This window comes from Jatropha curcas, chromosome 5 (assembly GCF_041381405.1).
Source record: "Jatropha curcas cultivar XTBG-Jc1 chromosome 5, XTBG_Jcur_1.0, whole genome shotgun sequence".
NCBI classification, from domain to species: Eukaryota; Viridiplantae; Streptophyta; class Magnoliopsida; order Malpighiales; family Euphorbiaceae; genus Jatropha; species Jatropha curcas.
The window spans coordinates 5,553,872-5,572,338 of record NC_143155.1 but is presented as its reverse complement, the minus strand read 5'-3'; the positions used below and the strand labels follow the sequence as shown (position 1 = coordinate 5,572,338).

The 18,467-nt window shown below is 31.4% G+C and overlaps 1 protein-coding gene and 1 non-coding gene across 6 annotated transcripts; both read left to right on the top strand.

The window, feature by feature from the left end:
* Window positions 1-6,376: 6,376 nt before the first annotated feature.
* On the top strand, window positions 6,377-15,086 carry LOC149496121 (Tetratricopeptide repeat (TPR)-like superfamily protein). 5 transcript variants are annotated; one of them, XM_089721817.1, is made up of 7 exons: window positions 6,377-6,664; window positions 9,056-9,236; window positions 9,422-9,523; window positions 10,713-10,834; window positions 11,688-14,179; window positions 14,520-14,733; window positions 14,836-15,086. In XM_089721817.1, exon 5 carries the CDS (start codon window positions 11,736-11,738, stop codon window positions 13,818-13,820), a length of 2,085 nt encoding a protein of 694 aa, XP_089577943.1. In that variant the 5' UTR covers window positions 6,377-6,664; window positions 9,056-9,236; window positions 9,422-9,523; window positions 10,713-10,834; window positions 11,688-11,735; the 3' UTR covers window positions 13,821-14,179; window positions 14,520-14,733; window positions 14,836-15,086. The 5 variants fall into 5 exon arrangements, with proteins under 5 accessions (XP_089577943.1, XP_089577940.1, XP_089577941.1 ...); XM_089721814.1 differs by having other exon boundaries at window positions 14,254-14,733; XM_089721815.1 differs by having other exon boundaries at window positions 11,688-14,426.
* Window positions 15,087-16,030: 944 nt separating this feature from the next.
* TRNAE-UUC (transfer RNA glutamic acid (anticodon UUC)) lies at window positions 16,031-16,102 on the top strand. The gene has a single exon. It is a non-coding gene; the product is annotated as a tRNA-Glu (tRNA).
* Window positions 16,103-18,467: the final 2,365 nt, after the last annotated feature.

Genomic DNA, 18,467 nt, shown 5'->3' with positions numbered 1-18,467 from the left:
GAATTGAGTTTTCTAAAAATAAAAATTTAACTTTTAAAATCAAACTCAGAATTCTGTTGCAGCGAAAAAAGTATTTATTTGTGAGAATAATTTATTAAGATTAGAACTTCCTCACAAAGCTCTATGCAGAAAATAGAAAGACTTTGTAAAGAACAGTTATAGATTAGAACTGCTTCACAATGTCTTATTCAATTTCAAAACTTCTTTATGAAAAAAAGCTATTACGTTTAGAACTTACTCATAAAGTATATAAAAGACTATGTGAGAGACAGTTATTGAATTCTGAACTACTTCATAAAACTTTAATCAAGATTAGAAAACTGATTAGAAACCCAAATAGTGAAATATACTGAAAATAGAAGAATAGTTTAGAACTTGATATTTTCACTATGCAGAAGTCCAAAGTTCTAAAGTTCAGAAATAGATAAAGCTTATTCCAATTTAGAACATCAAAACCATAAACAACTTTAGCATTTGTAAAATGTAAACAGAAGTGTGAGTAAAATAGTATCAAGCAGAACTTTAGAAAATAAAAGGATTAACACAGTGATTTATAGTGGTTCGGCACTAACTCGCCTACATCCACTCCTCAAGACTCATCTCGAGATCCTCAACTATGTTATCTCTTTTCAAGGGTAAGAGACAAACCAACAGTGCAAGGCAATAGATCTACCCTTTGTCCCACTAGATTTTCCAAGGTTCTAGTTAGCCTCAACCCTTTCTATTTTGGCAGAGAACAAAAACTCAAATCAAGACATTAGAATCTCTCACATGGAGAAGGTCGCTTGATAACCTATTTCACAATAGCTTTTCACCTAAGCTATTACACAAATGTTTATCAAATAATAACATGTCTAAAAAAGATTATAGAATCTAAATAGATAGACAGAAATGCAAATATAAGCACAGGAAAAACAGTATTTAAGATTAGAAAATCGTTTTAAAGATCAGAATTATTTTTCAAAAGAAGTTGTTATAAAATTTCTTTTCTCTTTTAAAGATAAAATGTGAAGTGGTAAGATGAAAATAAATAAGGGAGTTTGAGAGTAAGTTTTGAGAGATAAAAGATTTGACCAATGGACCTAAACTCTTAAAACAAAAACCCTTGTGTCATTTAAAGAGAAGACGCCTTTTATAGAGAGGCATGAGAATCCCGTATTTAGAAAGTGAAATCTCTTTTTCAAATCAGAATATTGACTTTCCATTTTTAGAAGATACCGAGATCTTTGTTACCAAATCTTTTAAGTCAATATTCTTTTTTATTAAGCGAATAAGAGAAGATCAAACTTTCCTTTAAAAATAAGATTTTTGAAAATAAGAATTTGAAAAATCTTTTTCGAAATATTCATTTACCAAAAATGATTAAGACAAAATCTTATTCATTTAGGTAAGTAAATAAGAGACAAGATTTTGGATTTCCTTAAAAATTTGTTTCCGAAAATAAAGAGCATAAAAATCTTATTCGATTTATTCTATTACCAAAAATTTGGATTTCTCTTTAATTTAGGTAAGTGAATAATTTTGAATCTTTATGAAAATAATTTTCGAAAATAAGAAAAGCTTTTTCTAATAGATTTGTTACCAAAATGATTGAGACATAATTTCTTTCATTTTAGGTAAAAGAACTAAGGAACGAAAAAGCTTTCAATTTTAAAGAAATATTTTCAAAAATTCTTTTGATAAAGAGAGAAGAAATTAATTTTGTGCTTATAAATGAACATTCTCTCTATCCTACAATAAATCTTAAAAAGCTAACCACTAAGATCTTCAATGGTCTTCATGATCTTTGTTTATCCTTGGATTTGTAGGATTTTACCTTATTAATTTATTTTCCATATTTAGATCTGCATAAAATGATATTAGCACAAATAATATAATTTAAATTTATTCATTTTGTTTTAATCATCAAAATCTCGAGATAACAAATTAACTCTTGAGCCAACAGTTCAGTGTCAGTACTTGATGTTAATTCACAAGAAAGACTGAGCTTTTGTATTGGTTTATGAATATTATTTTTGCTTCGTGTGACCATATGATGACTATTTATTACTGCTGGTTGACTAATACGAACATCAGAATTTTGCTCTTGATTTTGAGACACAGGAGTTAGGACATCATCATTAGGCAAATAGGTTGCAACACCAGCTGTAACATCAAGATTAGGCACATGAGCTGGAACCTCAGCACAAATAGCAGCTGATATGTCTATTCTATCAAGAGTTCTCTGAACAGTGGAACCCTCTTGTCTAGGTGCAGCTGGTACCATAGGCGTAGTAATGAATGGCACGGGAATTTCAGTAAAAGCAGCAACATTTGATGAATTTATCCATCCTGAAATTTGGAGGCGACGACGAAGATACTGAATTGAAGGAAGTAGCAAATGGGAAAATAGTTTCAACAAACTGAACATGACGAGAGGTATAAATTTTTGAACTTTTAATATCTAAACACTGATAGGCAGTCAGAGAAGATGAATAACCAACAAAAACACATGGCTTAGACTTAGGTTCTAATTTATTTTGTGTATATGGTTTGAGTCAAGGATAACACAAACAACCATAGATCCTTAGTTTCATATAATTTGGAGTAGAACAAAAAATACAGAAATATGGACTTTTGACATGTTCAAAACTTTAGAAGGCATTCTGTTAATAAGATAAACTGTTTTAGAAAAAGCATATGGCCAATAAGAAATAGGCATGGAAGCATAAGATAATAAAGTTAAACCTGTTTCAACAATATGGCGGTGTTTTCTTTCAGAAATGCCATTATGCTCGGGTGTGTGTGGCGGAGTACTTTTAAAAGAAATACCATTTGTAAATAAAAAGGAGGCTAAGGTAATGTGCTCACCACCATTATCAGAATACAAAGTCTTTATTTGGCTATCAAAGAATTTTTCTACGAGAGCTTTAAACCGAATGAAAACTGATTGCACTTCAGATTTTTGTTTTAAGTGATAAAGCCACATATAACGAGTGTAATGATCAACAAAAGTGACGTAGTATTTGAAAGAAGCAGTAGAAATTACAGGAGACGTCCACACATCAGAGAAAATGATTTCTAATGGTTGAGTAAACTGAAGTGTAGAAACAGAGAAAGGCAGTTTATGACTTTTATTAACCAAACATGAATTACATTGAGAAATAGACTGGACTGAATTGGAATGTAATAGAATAGAATTAATAGAAATAATATTTTTGAATGTCAGTAATGCAGGATGACCTAAACGAGAATGACAATCAATGGCAGAAGCGACGGTGGATGAAAAAGCCAGCAAATTAGTTGAGGTTGGCCACTCATAAACTCCATCCTTAGGCGTGCCCCTGAGAAGTAGGTTTCCCATCAAGAGTTCCTTCGCAAGAAAGAAATAAGGTGAGAGTTCCACTGAAACATGATTACTCACGCAGAATTGATAAACAGAAATTAGATTCTTTTTCATTTGCGGAACACAAAGCACATTGTCTAAAGATAGTTCTTCAATTGCTGTTTGTAGAGTAGCTCTACGAGTGTGACTGATACTCAAACCTGAACCATCTCCAATCATCACATCTTCCATTCCCGTGTACGGGCTGTGTAAAGACAGATTAGTTAGATCAGCAGTAATATGTTGATTAGCACCAGTATCCAGTAGTCATGGAGTTGATGAGGATGAAGAAACTGCAGAAAAATTGGCCTGTGGATTATTTGCAACTGGAACAACTCAAAAGGAAGGACATCGTTTGGCTGAATGACCTTGAGTAACACATATTTGACAACGAACAAGGTAAGGTTTACAACCAGATTGCTGTTTATTCTGTCCATGGAAATTATGATTGATGTGATACTGAGAACCTTTGGTGTTCTAATTTCCTTGATTATATAACTAGCTGCTTTGTTGATTGGCTTGGTGATTAAAATTCCGATTCCGGTGATTGTTACCACTCTTATTGTGAGTTCTCTGTGAATAATTTGCAGTGGCTGGAAAATATGTTGGGGTAGTAGGAGGAAGAGTTGCCTCAAAAGTTATGAGTTTTTCATGTAACTCATCAAAGGTTATGGCAGAATCACGATCATTGATTGCCTGTATGATTTCTTTGTAAGCATCTTCTAAACCTTCTAAAATACGATCAGTGATGTCTTCCTCAAACATAGGTGAGTCTAACATTGCTAATTCATCAGTTGTCATCCGAATTGCCTGCATGTATTTTGTAACTGTTGAATTCCCTTTGGTGATGCTTTTTAACTTGAGCTTTGATTTGTTTTGATTTTGCCTGTAGAAGGTTTGGCATAGGTAGTCTGAAGAATATCCCATACTTGTTTGGATGTTTTGGCTTTTGTAATGAAAGGAATAAGAGAAGGTGAGAGAGCACCAATGAAAGCATTGATGAGAAGATGATCTTGCCTAATCCAATGACTATATTCTAGATTGGGAGTGGAAGTTCTAGAACTAGTGGGAGATGGACAAGGGAGCCATCTATATGGACAAGAAGATCATAACCTATTAAGAAGCTTTGAAACTGAAGTTTCCAAGCAAGGTAATTTGATCCTGTGAGCTTTAGAGGAGCTTGTGCAGCTACAGTAAATGTTACTAATTGTTTGGTGTTAGAAGCAGGAAGAAGAGATGTATCACTCATTGTGAGAGAGAAAAAAAAGAAGGAAGAAAAAAAAGGATCAAGAGACGTTTGTCTTGAAGCTTTGATACCATAAAAGACTAAAGAATGTTACTGCAAAAGATGATTCTTATTGATGTAAACTCTATGTATTTATACAGATTGTTAACAGATTGCTAAGCCTAATTTGAAAATCAAATCCCACTATAATAGGGATACAATAATATTTACAGATGTTCTTTCCTAACAAAGTTTATCTGCTAATAGAGTATACAGATGGGCCTGGGCTTGGCTATTACTTTTTAGATTACTGAGTCCGTTTGCTACAACACATGATGAATTGGTTTCTTCCTAGCAAATTTCGCTTGGACTGGTCAGAGAATTCTAATCTTTTTTTCTATATTTTATTGTCAACCTTCTTGTTTTAATATTTACTTTCTTCTCTTTTTTCCCCCATTTTTGCAGTGATCTCACAAAGATTCAATACGAGAGATATCAAAAAGCTTCAAGATGCAATGATCTGCGTATTAAATCTTTTTTTTCCTCTCTGTAGTCGTAAGATAATATTTTTAAAGATTTTAATTTTATTAGTTAAGAAAATAAAGGTAATTTAATTTTGATTAACTATATTACATTATGTACATGTAAGGTACATATTAAAAATGGTAAGAATATAATATATTTAATTATTATTTTTAATTCTTTAATTTGATTAGTTATAATTATTTCCTATAAGTAATTTATTATACAAATAATAATAAATGTAATCAAGCAATATATTATAAGATTTATTGTTTGATATAAAATAGAAAATGAAACTCTCTAGTAATATTTATTAAATATAAAATTATGATATAATAAGTTATATTAGCAAACCATATAATATATTAAATGGAATTTTTTTTTTCTCAAAAAGAGACAACCATATAATTAATACTCATAGATTTTAGCAAAAAGTAAAAAAAATTCCAAAATTATAAATGATAATAATTTTTTTAGTATTGATAACAGCTATTTATCTATAACATATAATATCTATAATATAAATTCAAAATATAATAGGGGAAGTCGAACTAATCCTCAATTTGAGAACATTCTTTTATTATTATCTTATTTTCACTTTATTTTATTTTATTTTATGTATTTTTATTTTTAATGTTTATTTTCTTTATTGTTTTATACTTTTAAATAATATTATTTTTGAAATTAATTTTTTTTATTGATTTTGTATTGTTATTTTCTTATTTTTCTGAAACCCAATGGAATAGACAAGAAAATAGATTTCTCAATATGCATGATGCATTGGTGATGAGTCTTTTTTTCTCGCTTCTGTGAATGAAAAATTCATTGACATATATACTCTTTTACTTTTTTCCAAACTAATACAATAATAGAAAATTATTATTTCAATTGACAAAATATGGAAGCTAATATTGGTTTCTATTTTTTTTAATATGAACAGTTTATGGTATTATATTGTATAATTTTTATAAATATATTATTTTCTTAATAAGTTATTTACTTATTGAATTTTCTTATTTTATTATCTCGTAAAATGCTTTTTTTTATTTATTTTGTGAATGGTCTTAGATTTATAGTAATATAAATTATTCATTATATTATTCTTAAACAAAAAAATATAAAATTATTATATATAAATTAATAAAAAATTAATATATAAATTAATAGAAAATAGTATTATGTAAATTAAATTATATTTGTTTTAAAAAAAATTATATTTAATTGAAACTAGAAAACATCAAACACTGCAACCCCATTCGAGAAAATAGTAATAATAAAACGAAAGAGAAAGTGATCCTAAACCACCAAGGCCAACGCGCGCGCACCCATTCCCCTTTTATTTTCTTTCTTTTCTTCTTCTTCCTTCTTACTCTCTGTCCACCAACTCCGCCCACCACCACCTCACGCCGGCAAAAGCTGCCACCTGCCGGAAACCACTCTCTCTCCTCCTCTCCTCCTATTTTTTTTGTGTTTTGTGGAGATATCTTGAATGTTTGTACAATAATGCTCATGAAAGTGTTGGGTTTTCTAACCTTTTGATCTTCTTTGAGCAAGTAAGTCTTGAACCCTCTATTTACAACTTAGTTAGTTAGTCTATTGCTTAAGATTGGATATTTGGTAGTTATATTTTGATTTGGAAAAGTTAGGATTTGTAAATTTTTAATTAATTTAGTTTGAAATATGATATTCTAGGTTGAATTAAGAGCTGAAAATTTAATGTTAGACTAGAAATTATGTGTATTTGAAATGGGTAAATTTAGCTTGATGATAGAAGAGCAAAATCATCAAAACTCCAGCTTAGGAAAGTTGATTATGGCACCACATTCCTGTAGAAAATTCTGCAGTATTTTCTGCAATAAATTTAAGCAAATTTCATGTTTAAACACCTAAATATAGTTATTAGATGATTGGTGCATAATTAGTACTTAGATTATTAAGGTAGATTGGGGAGTTAATGAAAAATAGCCATTTTAGATAAAAATTCAGAAATAAATATTAGAATTTTTAAGTTTTTAATTTTATATTATAAGAAGTTAATATATATATATATATATATATATATATCTATCACATTAAAAGGGTTAAATAAGTTGACTACATTATTTGGTTGTTGGAAAGAAAATAGGCTAGTGTAGCCAACTGTGAGAAAGGTTGATCTCACCTTTATAATGAATTTCTAAACAAAATTTGTATTTAGTAGAGTATTCTATATCTCTTAGAATTATTTTAGTATGTTTAATGATGATTTTGAATAATTGAAATAAAAGTTAGTATGTCTTGAAAACCTGGTTGATGGAGGATGGGAAGTTGAGTGTGTTATGAATTAGCCCGAAGGATAGGTGATGTATATTGTTATATGTTTTGCTTATGAGATTTTCCTTAGGTGGATAATCCATATTTCAGAGGACACTCTGCTGAACTTTCGATATGGTGAATTTAGTAGAGTTAAAGAACTTATAATGGGTTAGGTCAAATTACTAAAAAGAACAAATCAAATTATTTAAGGTAAAGGTAATTTCATATGTTAAATAAAACTAGGAATTCTTATCTAGTTTCTCTTCTTAACATTTTAGATGTGCTATGCTTTTATTTTTGTTGTGGTTAGATGGCTTGGGATGAAGCAGAATCCTAAGATGAAATGGCCATAGATACTGTTAGGTCGTTGTGGTTGGCCATTGCCTTGCAAGCAGTGGGTATCAAAATGAGAATTTGACTTGCAACTGTTGGGGGTTGGAGTCCCTGTCAGGTCACTGGGACTAACACAAAAGATTTGTCAGTACTTGCAAGCGGCGGGGGTTAAAAGTCCCTATCAGGTCACTGGGCTAATAATGATACTGATAGTATCAGTGTTCCTGCTGACTATAATCATCCGTTGAGGTGATTAATTGCTACTAAGTGATTAATTGTTATCTGCCATTGCGTGAATTAGTGTTGCCCATATAGGAGATAGAATTTGATAATTACAAACTTTTCTTTTGTGTGATTGTGTGGAGTGAGAGAGTTATCTAGCTCTAATCACTGAATTGAGGTGCTCACCCCTATCTCAATTATTTTTCCAAGTTGCAGGTTTAACTTTAATTCTAGTCTTTCTGCAATTGGTTGATTAGAAGAGGCTTGAAGTATAGTTGAAGTGGTTATGGTATTTAAAACTCATTGTAATTTAGCTAGTTCTGCAATTGAGAAGGATATGTGTGTTGAGATACACACTATTGAAGTTAATATTTGTATTTATAACTTACTAAAATGTACACAGTAATCTGGGCCCAGTGAATTATTGATATGAGTTAACTAATGAATGAAATGGGCCTAGTGAGCCATCATTTGAGATGTTCTGTTGATAATAAAGTGGGCCTAAGGCCAGTTATGTGAATAGCAAATCATATATAAATTGTTTAAGGCTTACTATAGGCCTTAGCAGTCTTAATCCAACCTATGTTGTAGTGCCAGTTCAGCCCAAGGTGACAGGTCGTGAAATTTTTCCCTAAGGTTGATTTCTACTCCCAATTATTCTCTTTTAACCAGAAAAGTAAAATGTGTAATCATGTTTATTTATTGTCTCACTTTAGCTCTAAAGTTACCAGGAAAGAAGTTAGTACCCCACCCAACATATAGCAGGCGCAGCCGTGACCTGACAAGAAAAGTTCTGCTCTGATTTTCTCCTTTTGAACTGCAAGAGCTAAGCAACAGCCAATGTAAATAGCTTGAAAATTAGAGAAAAGAAACTAATGGCTGTGATATGAAAATGCAATAACAAATACCATCAAATATTATGAACAAAGTCTCTTGAAAATTTGGTTGAAAAGCCAATTCATTTCATTGATGAATACCATGAGCTAACTTGTGATTTGCTGTATCTACTGTAATATTCATCTTCTCTTCTTTTTTTTTTTTTTTCCCCCTTTTTCTTTTTATTTTCATTTATTTGATTTTGTTTTTGTTTTCAGAAGGTCAGAGGGGACAAAGCACTATAAAAAGCCCATATGATGAAGACGAGGCTAAGGTTGTGAGGAAGGAGGACCAGAAATCAGTTTCTATTGGAATTAGTGGCACTCATCGAATTCAGGAGCAAGAGTAATAGTCTATAATGCCCCGAATGCTGGGAAATCTGCCTTCACTAATTTAATGGTTTGATCTTTGGTTTTTTTTTTTTCCAATTTTTATTTTTATTTTTATTTTTATTTTCTGTTTTATGGTAATGAGTATTTGATTTGTTGCTCGTGTTTTATGAATTTCTGAGTGTAACCTGCATCATTTGCGGATATTTGAGTGAACGTACTTGGCCACTAATCACCAGCATTGTCTTATTTCAGAAAAATCATCCAAGGTTCAAAGAAGAAAATATTGAAAAGAATAAGGTGTTTTATACTCGAGCTTGGAGCTGCTCGATTCTGAGCAAGAAGACTAAAAGATTGGTAAGGAAATATTGCTCTCTTTATTTCTATAGATTTTTTGTTTTGTTTTTTCTAATGTTTTTATTGAAAGATCAAAGGTTTGCTCTTGAAATGTATTTTTGGTGCTGCTTTGACATATTGTTTTAGGTTTCCTGCATTTTTTACCCTTCATGTATGTAATATGAGAAAACAAAGGGCCAGCAAGTAAGGTGTGTAATATTGGCTGCACTTGTTACTGAATGGTTCAGCCAAAGAAAACAAAAAAATAAAGTTAAAATGAAGAATGAAGATTTTTATTTTATTAGCAGGTAAAGAGTAATTGCGAAGGGGTGTAGCACATTTTCTTCTACAACAAACGATGACAGTTTTATCCTTTTTAAGTTTTTAAAGTTTTGCATTAAGTGGGCTGTCTACAATCATGAATCTTTTCATTCATGATCTTCAGTCATAATAATTTAAATGCTCCAAACCATACGCAAACCATCATCCCTTTGAGATTTTCCACGCATTCTTTCTTATTAAGAACAAATTTACATGGAGTGTGGCTTGCTGCAGGAATAGAAATTGGACTGTTAAATTTTTTATATAAATATACAGTAATCTTCTTGGGATGGCTTCCACAAGATTTTCTAATTCCTTGCAAGTTGAAGAAGTTAGTTTCAAGAAAAAAATGCTATTTTAATTGCTTAAGTACCATCTAAAACCCAATATTTATAGGATGATGATAACAAAGTTAGCTTAGAATTGAAATTGCGTATTCTATGCACGTGGTTGTTTGAAGGTTTGAATGAAAGAGATTTTGATGTTTCAGATTACCAATTAATAGGATGCAATTCTTGGTATTAAATTTTTCTTTTTTTTTTTTTTTTTTTCTTTTGGTTCATGTAAACTCTCTTGCTTTTTTATATTTTTTGTTTGATGAGAAGTGATTCTTTTTGGTATAAAAAAAATTGTTGTTGGTTCAATCAGGTGAATGCTGCTACAGCAAAATTAATCTTTTTTATTAGTAGCAGGGATTTTCTTAATGATTATTGCTCTTAGTTCTTTTTAGATTATTGAGTCTGTTTGCTACGACACATGATGAATTGGTTTCTCCCTAGCAAATTTCACTTGGACTGGTTGAGAAATTTAATCTTTTTTTTCTATATTTTATTGTTAGTCTGCTCGTTTTAATATCTACTTTCTTCTCTTTTTTTCCCCATTTTTGCAGTGATCGCACAAGGATTCAATACGAGAGATATCAAAAAGTTTTCAAGATGCAATGATCTACACCTCCAATGTCTTGATGAAGCACATAATGAAGGCATCATAAGATTCATTTATATGATAGTGGTTAGTGCTCAAGTTATATGATATTAAAAATGACATTCGATTTTAAATCCTTTTTTTTTTTTTTTTTTTTTCTCTGTAGCTTCTTGCATTATTCAATTCAATCTTCACATATTCTCTATTAACTGGAAGTGATGCTCTGTTCAGATTAAGTTCTAAGTTCTCTCTGCGCTTATAAATCATATAGAAATCGTACCTGACTGAAGTTTTAAGACCTTTATTGTTAATTTTAAGGATTTACAGTGGCACAATGGTTGATTTTTTTAGTCTTCTGATGCTTCCTTTCCCACTACGATATATCATTATATGTAACTGAGGTTGATATAATTTTTTATTGCACAATTTTGGAGGCAATTCACAAGAAGGATATGCTATCCAAAGTTGATTTTGTAGTCCTTTCAATTGATGTAATTGTACATTCAACTTTCTGTTACAAGTTATTCATAGATTTCAATTGATGTAAGTCTTATTTTGATGTTAGATATATTGTAAATTTGCCTTATCATTTATTTTGCATATTTTGGTCTTTCTTTTGCTTTATTGTGTCCCCCAAATTTGAGTACCAATATGAAGTTTCAATCAATTTTGATCTTCTGAACTCGGCTGATATCAGCTACTTGTGCCTTAAACCAATCTTTGCTCACAAATTATTTATCTGGACATTTTGTGCTTCATGGAGCCAAAGGTCTCTACTCTATCTTCATGCCTTCACTGTACTCTATCTTCATGCCCCTGGTCAAAGGCTAATATATGATTAGTGGAAGTGTGGGGAGGGAATTGGGAAACTTATGAATCAACATAGAGTTTATACATTTATTGGCATGTCCTCTTATCTAAAGCTTTCTTTCTTGATTAGGTCAAGGAAATTTCGGATTGTTTACAATTCCTACCCACCACTTCTTGAATGGACGCTACAAGACTACTTTTTGTCTTGAGAACAAGCATTACTTCCAAGTCACTGCTTCAAGGCAAACTCATCCACCAAAAAATGGTCATTCTGGGCTTGCAAGACAACATTGCCTTGTGCAAGAACCTTATAAACTTCTACTTTGCTTGCCAATACTGTGACTATGCTAAACTTGTTTTTAGAAGGATTGGGAACCCATTAGACATTTCCCTATGGAATGGCCTTATGGCTACTTACACTAAGAATCATATGCACATCGAAGCTCTTGAGCTTTTTAATAGGTTATGGCAATATCCTTACTTGAAACCTGATAATTTTACCTACCCTAGTGTGCTAAAGGCTTGTGGTGTATTAGGTAGAGATAGTTATGGGAGATTACTGCATGCGCATTTGATTAAATCTGGTTTTGTGTTTGATATAGTTGTTGCAAGCTCACTTGTGGGGTTGTATGCGAAGTGCAATTTGTTTGAATGTGTTGTACAATTGTTTGACGAAATGCCTGATAGAGATGTGGCAAGTTGGAATACAGTTATCTCTTGTTATTATCAATGTGGAAAAGCTGAGAAAGCATTGGAAGTTTTTGGGAAAATGAGGGAGTCTGGGTTTGAGCCGAACTCAGTGACATTGACTACAGCTATCTCATCATGTGCAAGGCTATTCGACTTGGAAAGAGGGAAAGAGATTCACAGGGAAATAATAAAAAATGGGATGGTGTTGGATGGTTTTGTAAATTCTGCTCTTGTGGACATGTATGGGAAATGTGGTTGCTTAGATTTGGCTAAAGATATTTTTGAGCAAATGCCAACAAAAAATGTGGTTGCTTGGAATTCCATGATTTTAGGATGCAGTTCAATAGGTGATAGCAAGGGGTGCATTGAACTTTTTAAGAGAATGCACGTAGAAGGTACTAAACCAAATCTAACTACTTTAAGTATCATATTGATAGCTTGTTCAAGGGCAGCGCAAATTCAGTATGGAAGATTCATGCATGGATATTTGATTAGAAATAATATTGAAACTGATATCTTTGTTAACAGTGGACTGATCGACCTTTATTTCAGATGTGGAAAAGTTCAGTCTGCTGAAAATGTCTTTAAAATGCTGAGGAGAGCGAATTTGGTCTGTTGGAATGTTATGATTACTGGTTATGTGTGGATGGGTAATTATTTTGAGGCACTTGCCTTGTATGATGATATGAAAGTAGCCAGTGTAAAACCAGATGCTGTAACATTCTCTACTATCTTATCAGCTTGTTCGCAGTTAGGAGCACTAGAAAAGGGAAAAGAGATTCACAATCGTGTCACTGAGACAGGGTTAGAAACTAATGAAATTGTCATGGGGTCTCTCCTTGACATGTATGCTAAATGTGGTGCCGTGGATGAAGCCATTAATATTTTCAATAAGTTGCCAGAGAGGGATATTGTATCATGGACTTCAATGCTTACTGCATATGGATCTCATGGTCGAGCTTTAGAAGCTTTAAGGCTTTTTGGTGAAATGCAACAATCTAATGCAAAACCAGATGCAATTACTTTCCTTGCTGTGTTATCAGCTTGCAGCCATGCAGGATTGGTTGATAAAGGCTTCTATTATTTCAATCAGATGACTACTAAATATGGAATTAACCCCAGGATTGAACACTACTCTTGTTTGATTGATCTTCTTGGGCGTGCTGGAAGATTGCGTGAAGCTTATAGCATTCTCAAGAGCACTCCAGAAATTACAGAAGATTTTGGATTGTTAAGCACACTGTTTTCTGCATGCCAATTGCAAAAAGATTTAGAATTGGGAGAGGAAATTGCCAAGTTGCTTATGAACAAACATTCTGATGATTCATCTACTTATATTACTCTATCAAATATGTATGCATCTGTCAAGAAATGGGATGACATGCGCAGTATAAGGCTAAAGATGAAAGAACTAAGATTGAAGAAGAACCCTGGGTGCAGCTGGATTGAAATTGATAAGAGAATCGAACCTTTTTTTGTCAGAGATGGGTCCCACCCTGAAGTGGAGATGGTGCACAACTGTCTTGCAATTCTTTCGACTCACATGGAAAAGGATGACATGCTGCCTTCTTAAAATCGTGCAGAGTATTTCTACTGGTTTTGAATTCCAAATATTTTTAACATGCATGCCAGGAATTTGATGCAGAAGAGCTGATGGTGCACAATTGTCAAATTCTTACCTTTCATATGGAAAAGGATGTTGTATATCCATCTTAAAAATCATAAAGTAGATATCTCAAGAGTTTAAGTAGTCAAGTTGGTAATATTCTTTTGAAGAGACATGCAAGACATATGCAGAAAATCAAATCTAAGAGGAATCAGTGAATTTCCTTTGGAATGTCTCTTTTGAGGGCAAGGAGATGTATGTCGGATTCCAAACATACAGAAGTTCCCTGGTGAAATAAAGCAGCAAGTAGTATTTTTAAAACCTTTGTAGGTCATCAGCTTCTTTTTGTCATTTACTTTATTTCCAAAGTTATGTTAATTAACAAATCTTTTCTCGTAAGTATGCAATGCAAGGGAGGAAAAGCTGCATGGTTCAGCTGATGGGCCTCATAACTTCAGAGATCTAATCATGGAAGATAACCTGGTTGTATTTTATGTCTATTGACCATTAAAGAATTCAAAATGGCGACAAGAGATTTAAATCACTCACCAGCAAAGAAGATTGTTCTCAATGGTTTTGGAATGTTTATGCACGTGCTTGAGTGATTTTTTCTGTATTTTTTAATGCAATTTTCTAAATTAATTATGCATTTTTTCAATATCACAGAGCTTTATAGGATTGCTGAATTGGGGATGGAAACGAGACATTGTTCTGCATATAGCATAATCTGAGGAACGTGAATGTTTATAAAAGCTGATACTGATTTCTTCAATCAATATACAAGATCTCATGTTTCACATGCTGCCAGTAAAAGTTTTATCTTCAACACTGATTTTGGCTGTCAACGGAAGGTCACATGCAAAAGTTCTCTTGAGAAAGGGTAGACCTTTACATTTGCTTGGCATATTCAGAATTGGTTACTACTTTCACTCTTTCTCAAATTTGCTATTTCTGATACTATTTGCTAATGTTTTGTTGCTAGTTATGTAACTTTATCAAGTTACAGTGGACATTTGAAACCAGAGGTGCATAATTTTTTCAAGGCTAAGGTAGTAACCAGCTGGGCAAGATAAGCTATGCTTTATTATTTTCTCTCTCTCATTCCTTTCTCCCATTTTCGATACGTCGAATGAAAGGACTCTTGACTTGTAGAAAATACATGAGCAATGTAAGCTAGACAATGCACAATTCTTTTATTGAATACTCTCAGCAATGAAGATAATTTGTTGACAATGAGGTCCTGTATTACTGATTGGTTTCCTGCTTGTGGGAACTGAATTGGAAAAGTTCATAACTCAATAAATGACTTTTTTTCTGAGATAAGGCCTTGAGTATATGCTTAAAGGGGAAAAGGCCTTTGATGCATTGTCCAAAGAAGCATTTTTGTAATGATCTAATTGTGTCTGTATTTTCTTGCCGCGTCCTAAATTAGAAAACAATAGAAAAAACTATAACACATGAATTTATATCCAACATGATTATTTTTTGTATTATAAATAAATCAAAAGTTATAAGACTGAAAATAATTCTTACAGTGCATTATCTTCACATAAAAATTTATAAATGCATTGCATATAAGAAATAAAAGACTAAAATTGCATACTAAGGTATAGTCACTAATAAGTGTATGTATCATTTGGTAATAGATACAGGTTCGAATTAATTGAATGTACGATCCTTCTAAAAACAAGAACAAAAAATTTGCTACATATAAATAAAAGCTGGAGAAAGATGCCTATTTTCTGATCTCCGTTTCTAATAAGAATTTAATGCCTAAATAAAAATATGAAGTGAAAATTGTAAAATTGGTTAAAAAAAAAAATGAAATGATACAAATAGTTTTCAGGTCATTTTAGAGTTTATATATTTTAGAGTTTAATAGAAACACAAGATTGATAATATTTCTAAAGTTATCATTTTTTTTTTATCTTCATATTAGTAAGGATTAACAAAGTTATGTTGAATTTTATTTTCAATTTATTGTTATCATATCATCTCTCTTTTTATATATATACACATTTTATTCAAATATATACAACATTAGAATTTGACCATTTCTCTAAATAACAAAATGGGCATTGTGGTGGTTATGATACCTGCACACTCATTCAATTTTAATATATTAGTTAAAATTTATTAGATAATATATTAATTAATAGTAAAACATTCCTCAGCAATCCATTGTCGTCCAGCGGTTAGGATATCTGGCTTTCACCCAGGAGACCCGGGTTCGATTCCCGGCAATGGAATTTAATTTTTTTCTTGTTTATTTCCTTAAAATGAAAACATAAACGACATGACTAACAATAAATATAAAATATTATAGATCATCACTAAAGTGATCTTCAAATTTGGCTTGGCTAGGTTCCAGAACCGAACCAAAAAGTTTCGGTTTCGGTTTGAAACCGAACGGTTCCGGTACGGTGACCAAACCACTAAAGTGATCTTCAAATTTCGCTTCCGGTTCCAAAAAAACTGAAACCGGAACCGAACCGAAAAGTTCCGGTTTCGATTTGAAACCGAACGGTTCAGGTACGGTGACCAAACCGACGGTTCCGATCGGTTTTTCGGCGAATCCCATAATTTTAAATTTTAAATGAAATGAGAACCGGTTTTTTAAAAAAAATATATTTTAACATAAAAAATTAAAAAATACACCTAAAAAATAAAAAAATACTTCAATTAAATTTATTTTTTTAAAGACTTGAACATAATTATTTTTTTTAAAAAAAATTTTCAACTGAATTTATTTTTTGTTTAAAAAGGTTTGAACATAATTAAAAAAAAAAAAAAGGGCTTGAACTTAATTTTTTTTTTTTTAAAAAAAATTAAGTTGTCTACGTATCCTCTTGGGTTTAGAGGAATCAAAGCCCACGTAGTTCTTACTTACCTTATACCAATTTCACCCCTTTTACCTTAATCACTATTTGCACCACCGGTTGATGTTCCCGTTGAGGACCCATCGTATAAATCATATAAATCTTCATTTTCTTTTAAATTTTCTTGTGCTCTTAGTTCGGCCTTGCTCCAATCATCCACGCATGATTGTGCTTCTAATGAATCGGGTGTCATACGAGATCGTGTTTCATCAAGTATGTTTCCTCCTTGACTAAAAGCTTGTTCAACTGCAGCAGTGGAGACCGGAGCTACTAAAACTTGTTTTGCAATTAAAGAAAGAATTGGAAAAGTATTTGCGTGACGACTCCATCAATCTAAAATTGGAAAATCAGTATCTGCATAATCATCACCAAACTCAAAAGAAGTGGTTAGATAATTATCAAATTCAGATAAAGAACTGGATTCCCTTGTTCTTTTTTGTCTTTGTAGTAAAACTTGTTGAGCAATACCAACACCACTTACCACTTGTGTTAGAAATTGTTGAATATTAGATTGAGAAGAAGTAGAAGTAGATGAACTAGAAACTTGAACAAATTCATTATATAATTGCACAATATTTTGTTTAACTTCATGTAATACTACATTTATATTAACATTATCTTCTACATCAAGATTTAATACTTCATAATAAATAGTCAAATAATCAAATAAAACATCAATTTTACATCTAGGATCAAATACAATAGTAACAAGATAAATGTGTGGTATATTTTTAAAATAAGATAACCATTTTTTTCATTGAAAAAATACAATCTTTTAATACATCATCATTTTCAAATTCTTCGAGTGCACTAACAATATTAATACACATAAGTAAAAATAAATGAGATGTGGGATAATAAACCCCACTAAATTTATATGTAGCATCATTAAAAATTTTTAAAATATCTAAAATTTTTGCACAAATATCCCAATTTTGTGGATATAAATTAATATCTTAAATATTATTAGTAACAAAAAAGCATAATAGTTCTTTATAAGAAAAAGACTCGTTTAGTAATTCATATGTTGAATTCCAATGAGTTGGGACATCCATTGGAAAACGTTTTGGTCTTTTATTATTTTCTTTATAAAATTTAGCCCAACTTTTCATCACTTGGGGATGTCCCCATAAATATGAAATAGCTTTTTTAATTGGAGAAATAAAAGATTCAAGAATTTTTAAACTATTTTGTACACATAAATTTAAAACATGGCATGCACATCTTATATGAAAAAATTTTCCACCAATATTTGGTTCACAAATTTTTTTAAGTTCAATAATTGATTTAGTATTAGCAGAAACATTATCAAATGAAATTGAAAAAATTTTTTTTGTCAACTTATATTCATCTAAAATTGAAACAATTATTCTATAAATATTATTTGCAGTATGTTTATCATCAAAAACACGAAATGCAATAATTCTTTTTTGAATTTTCCAATCATCATCAATCCAATGACATGTAATGCCCATATAAGAATGCATTTGTCAATGATCACTCCTGACAGCGTTTTTTCTTTTTTCGCAAGTGTACGAAATCGCAACAAGTAGTATAGAGTAAGAAAGTATCGTATCCACATGGATTGTTTATCAATTACCAAAATTATGTTAATCTATTATTATTTAGACGACGATAAAGGAGATTCGCTGTAAGGTAAATAAAATTTAAAGTAAAAATAGAAGAGATCAAACACAAAATTCAAGTGAAAAGAAATCAGAGGATTAAGCTACTA

Excerpts from the sequence above, each read along its gene's own strand:
- LOC149496121 (XM_089721817.1), top strand. The coding sequence starts at position 11,736 with ATGGACGCTACAAGACTACTTTTTGTCTTGAGAACAAGCATTACTTCC.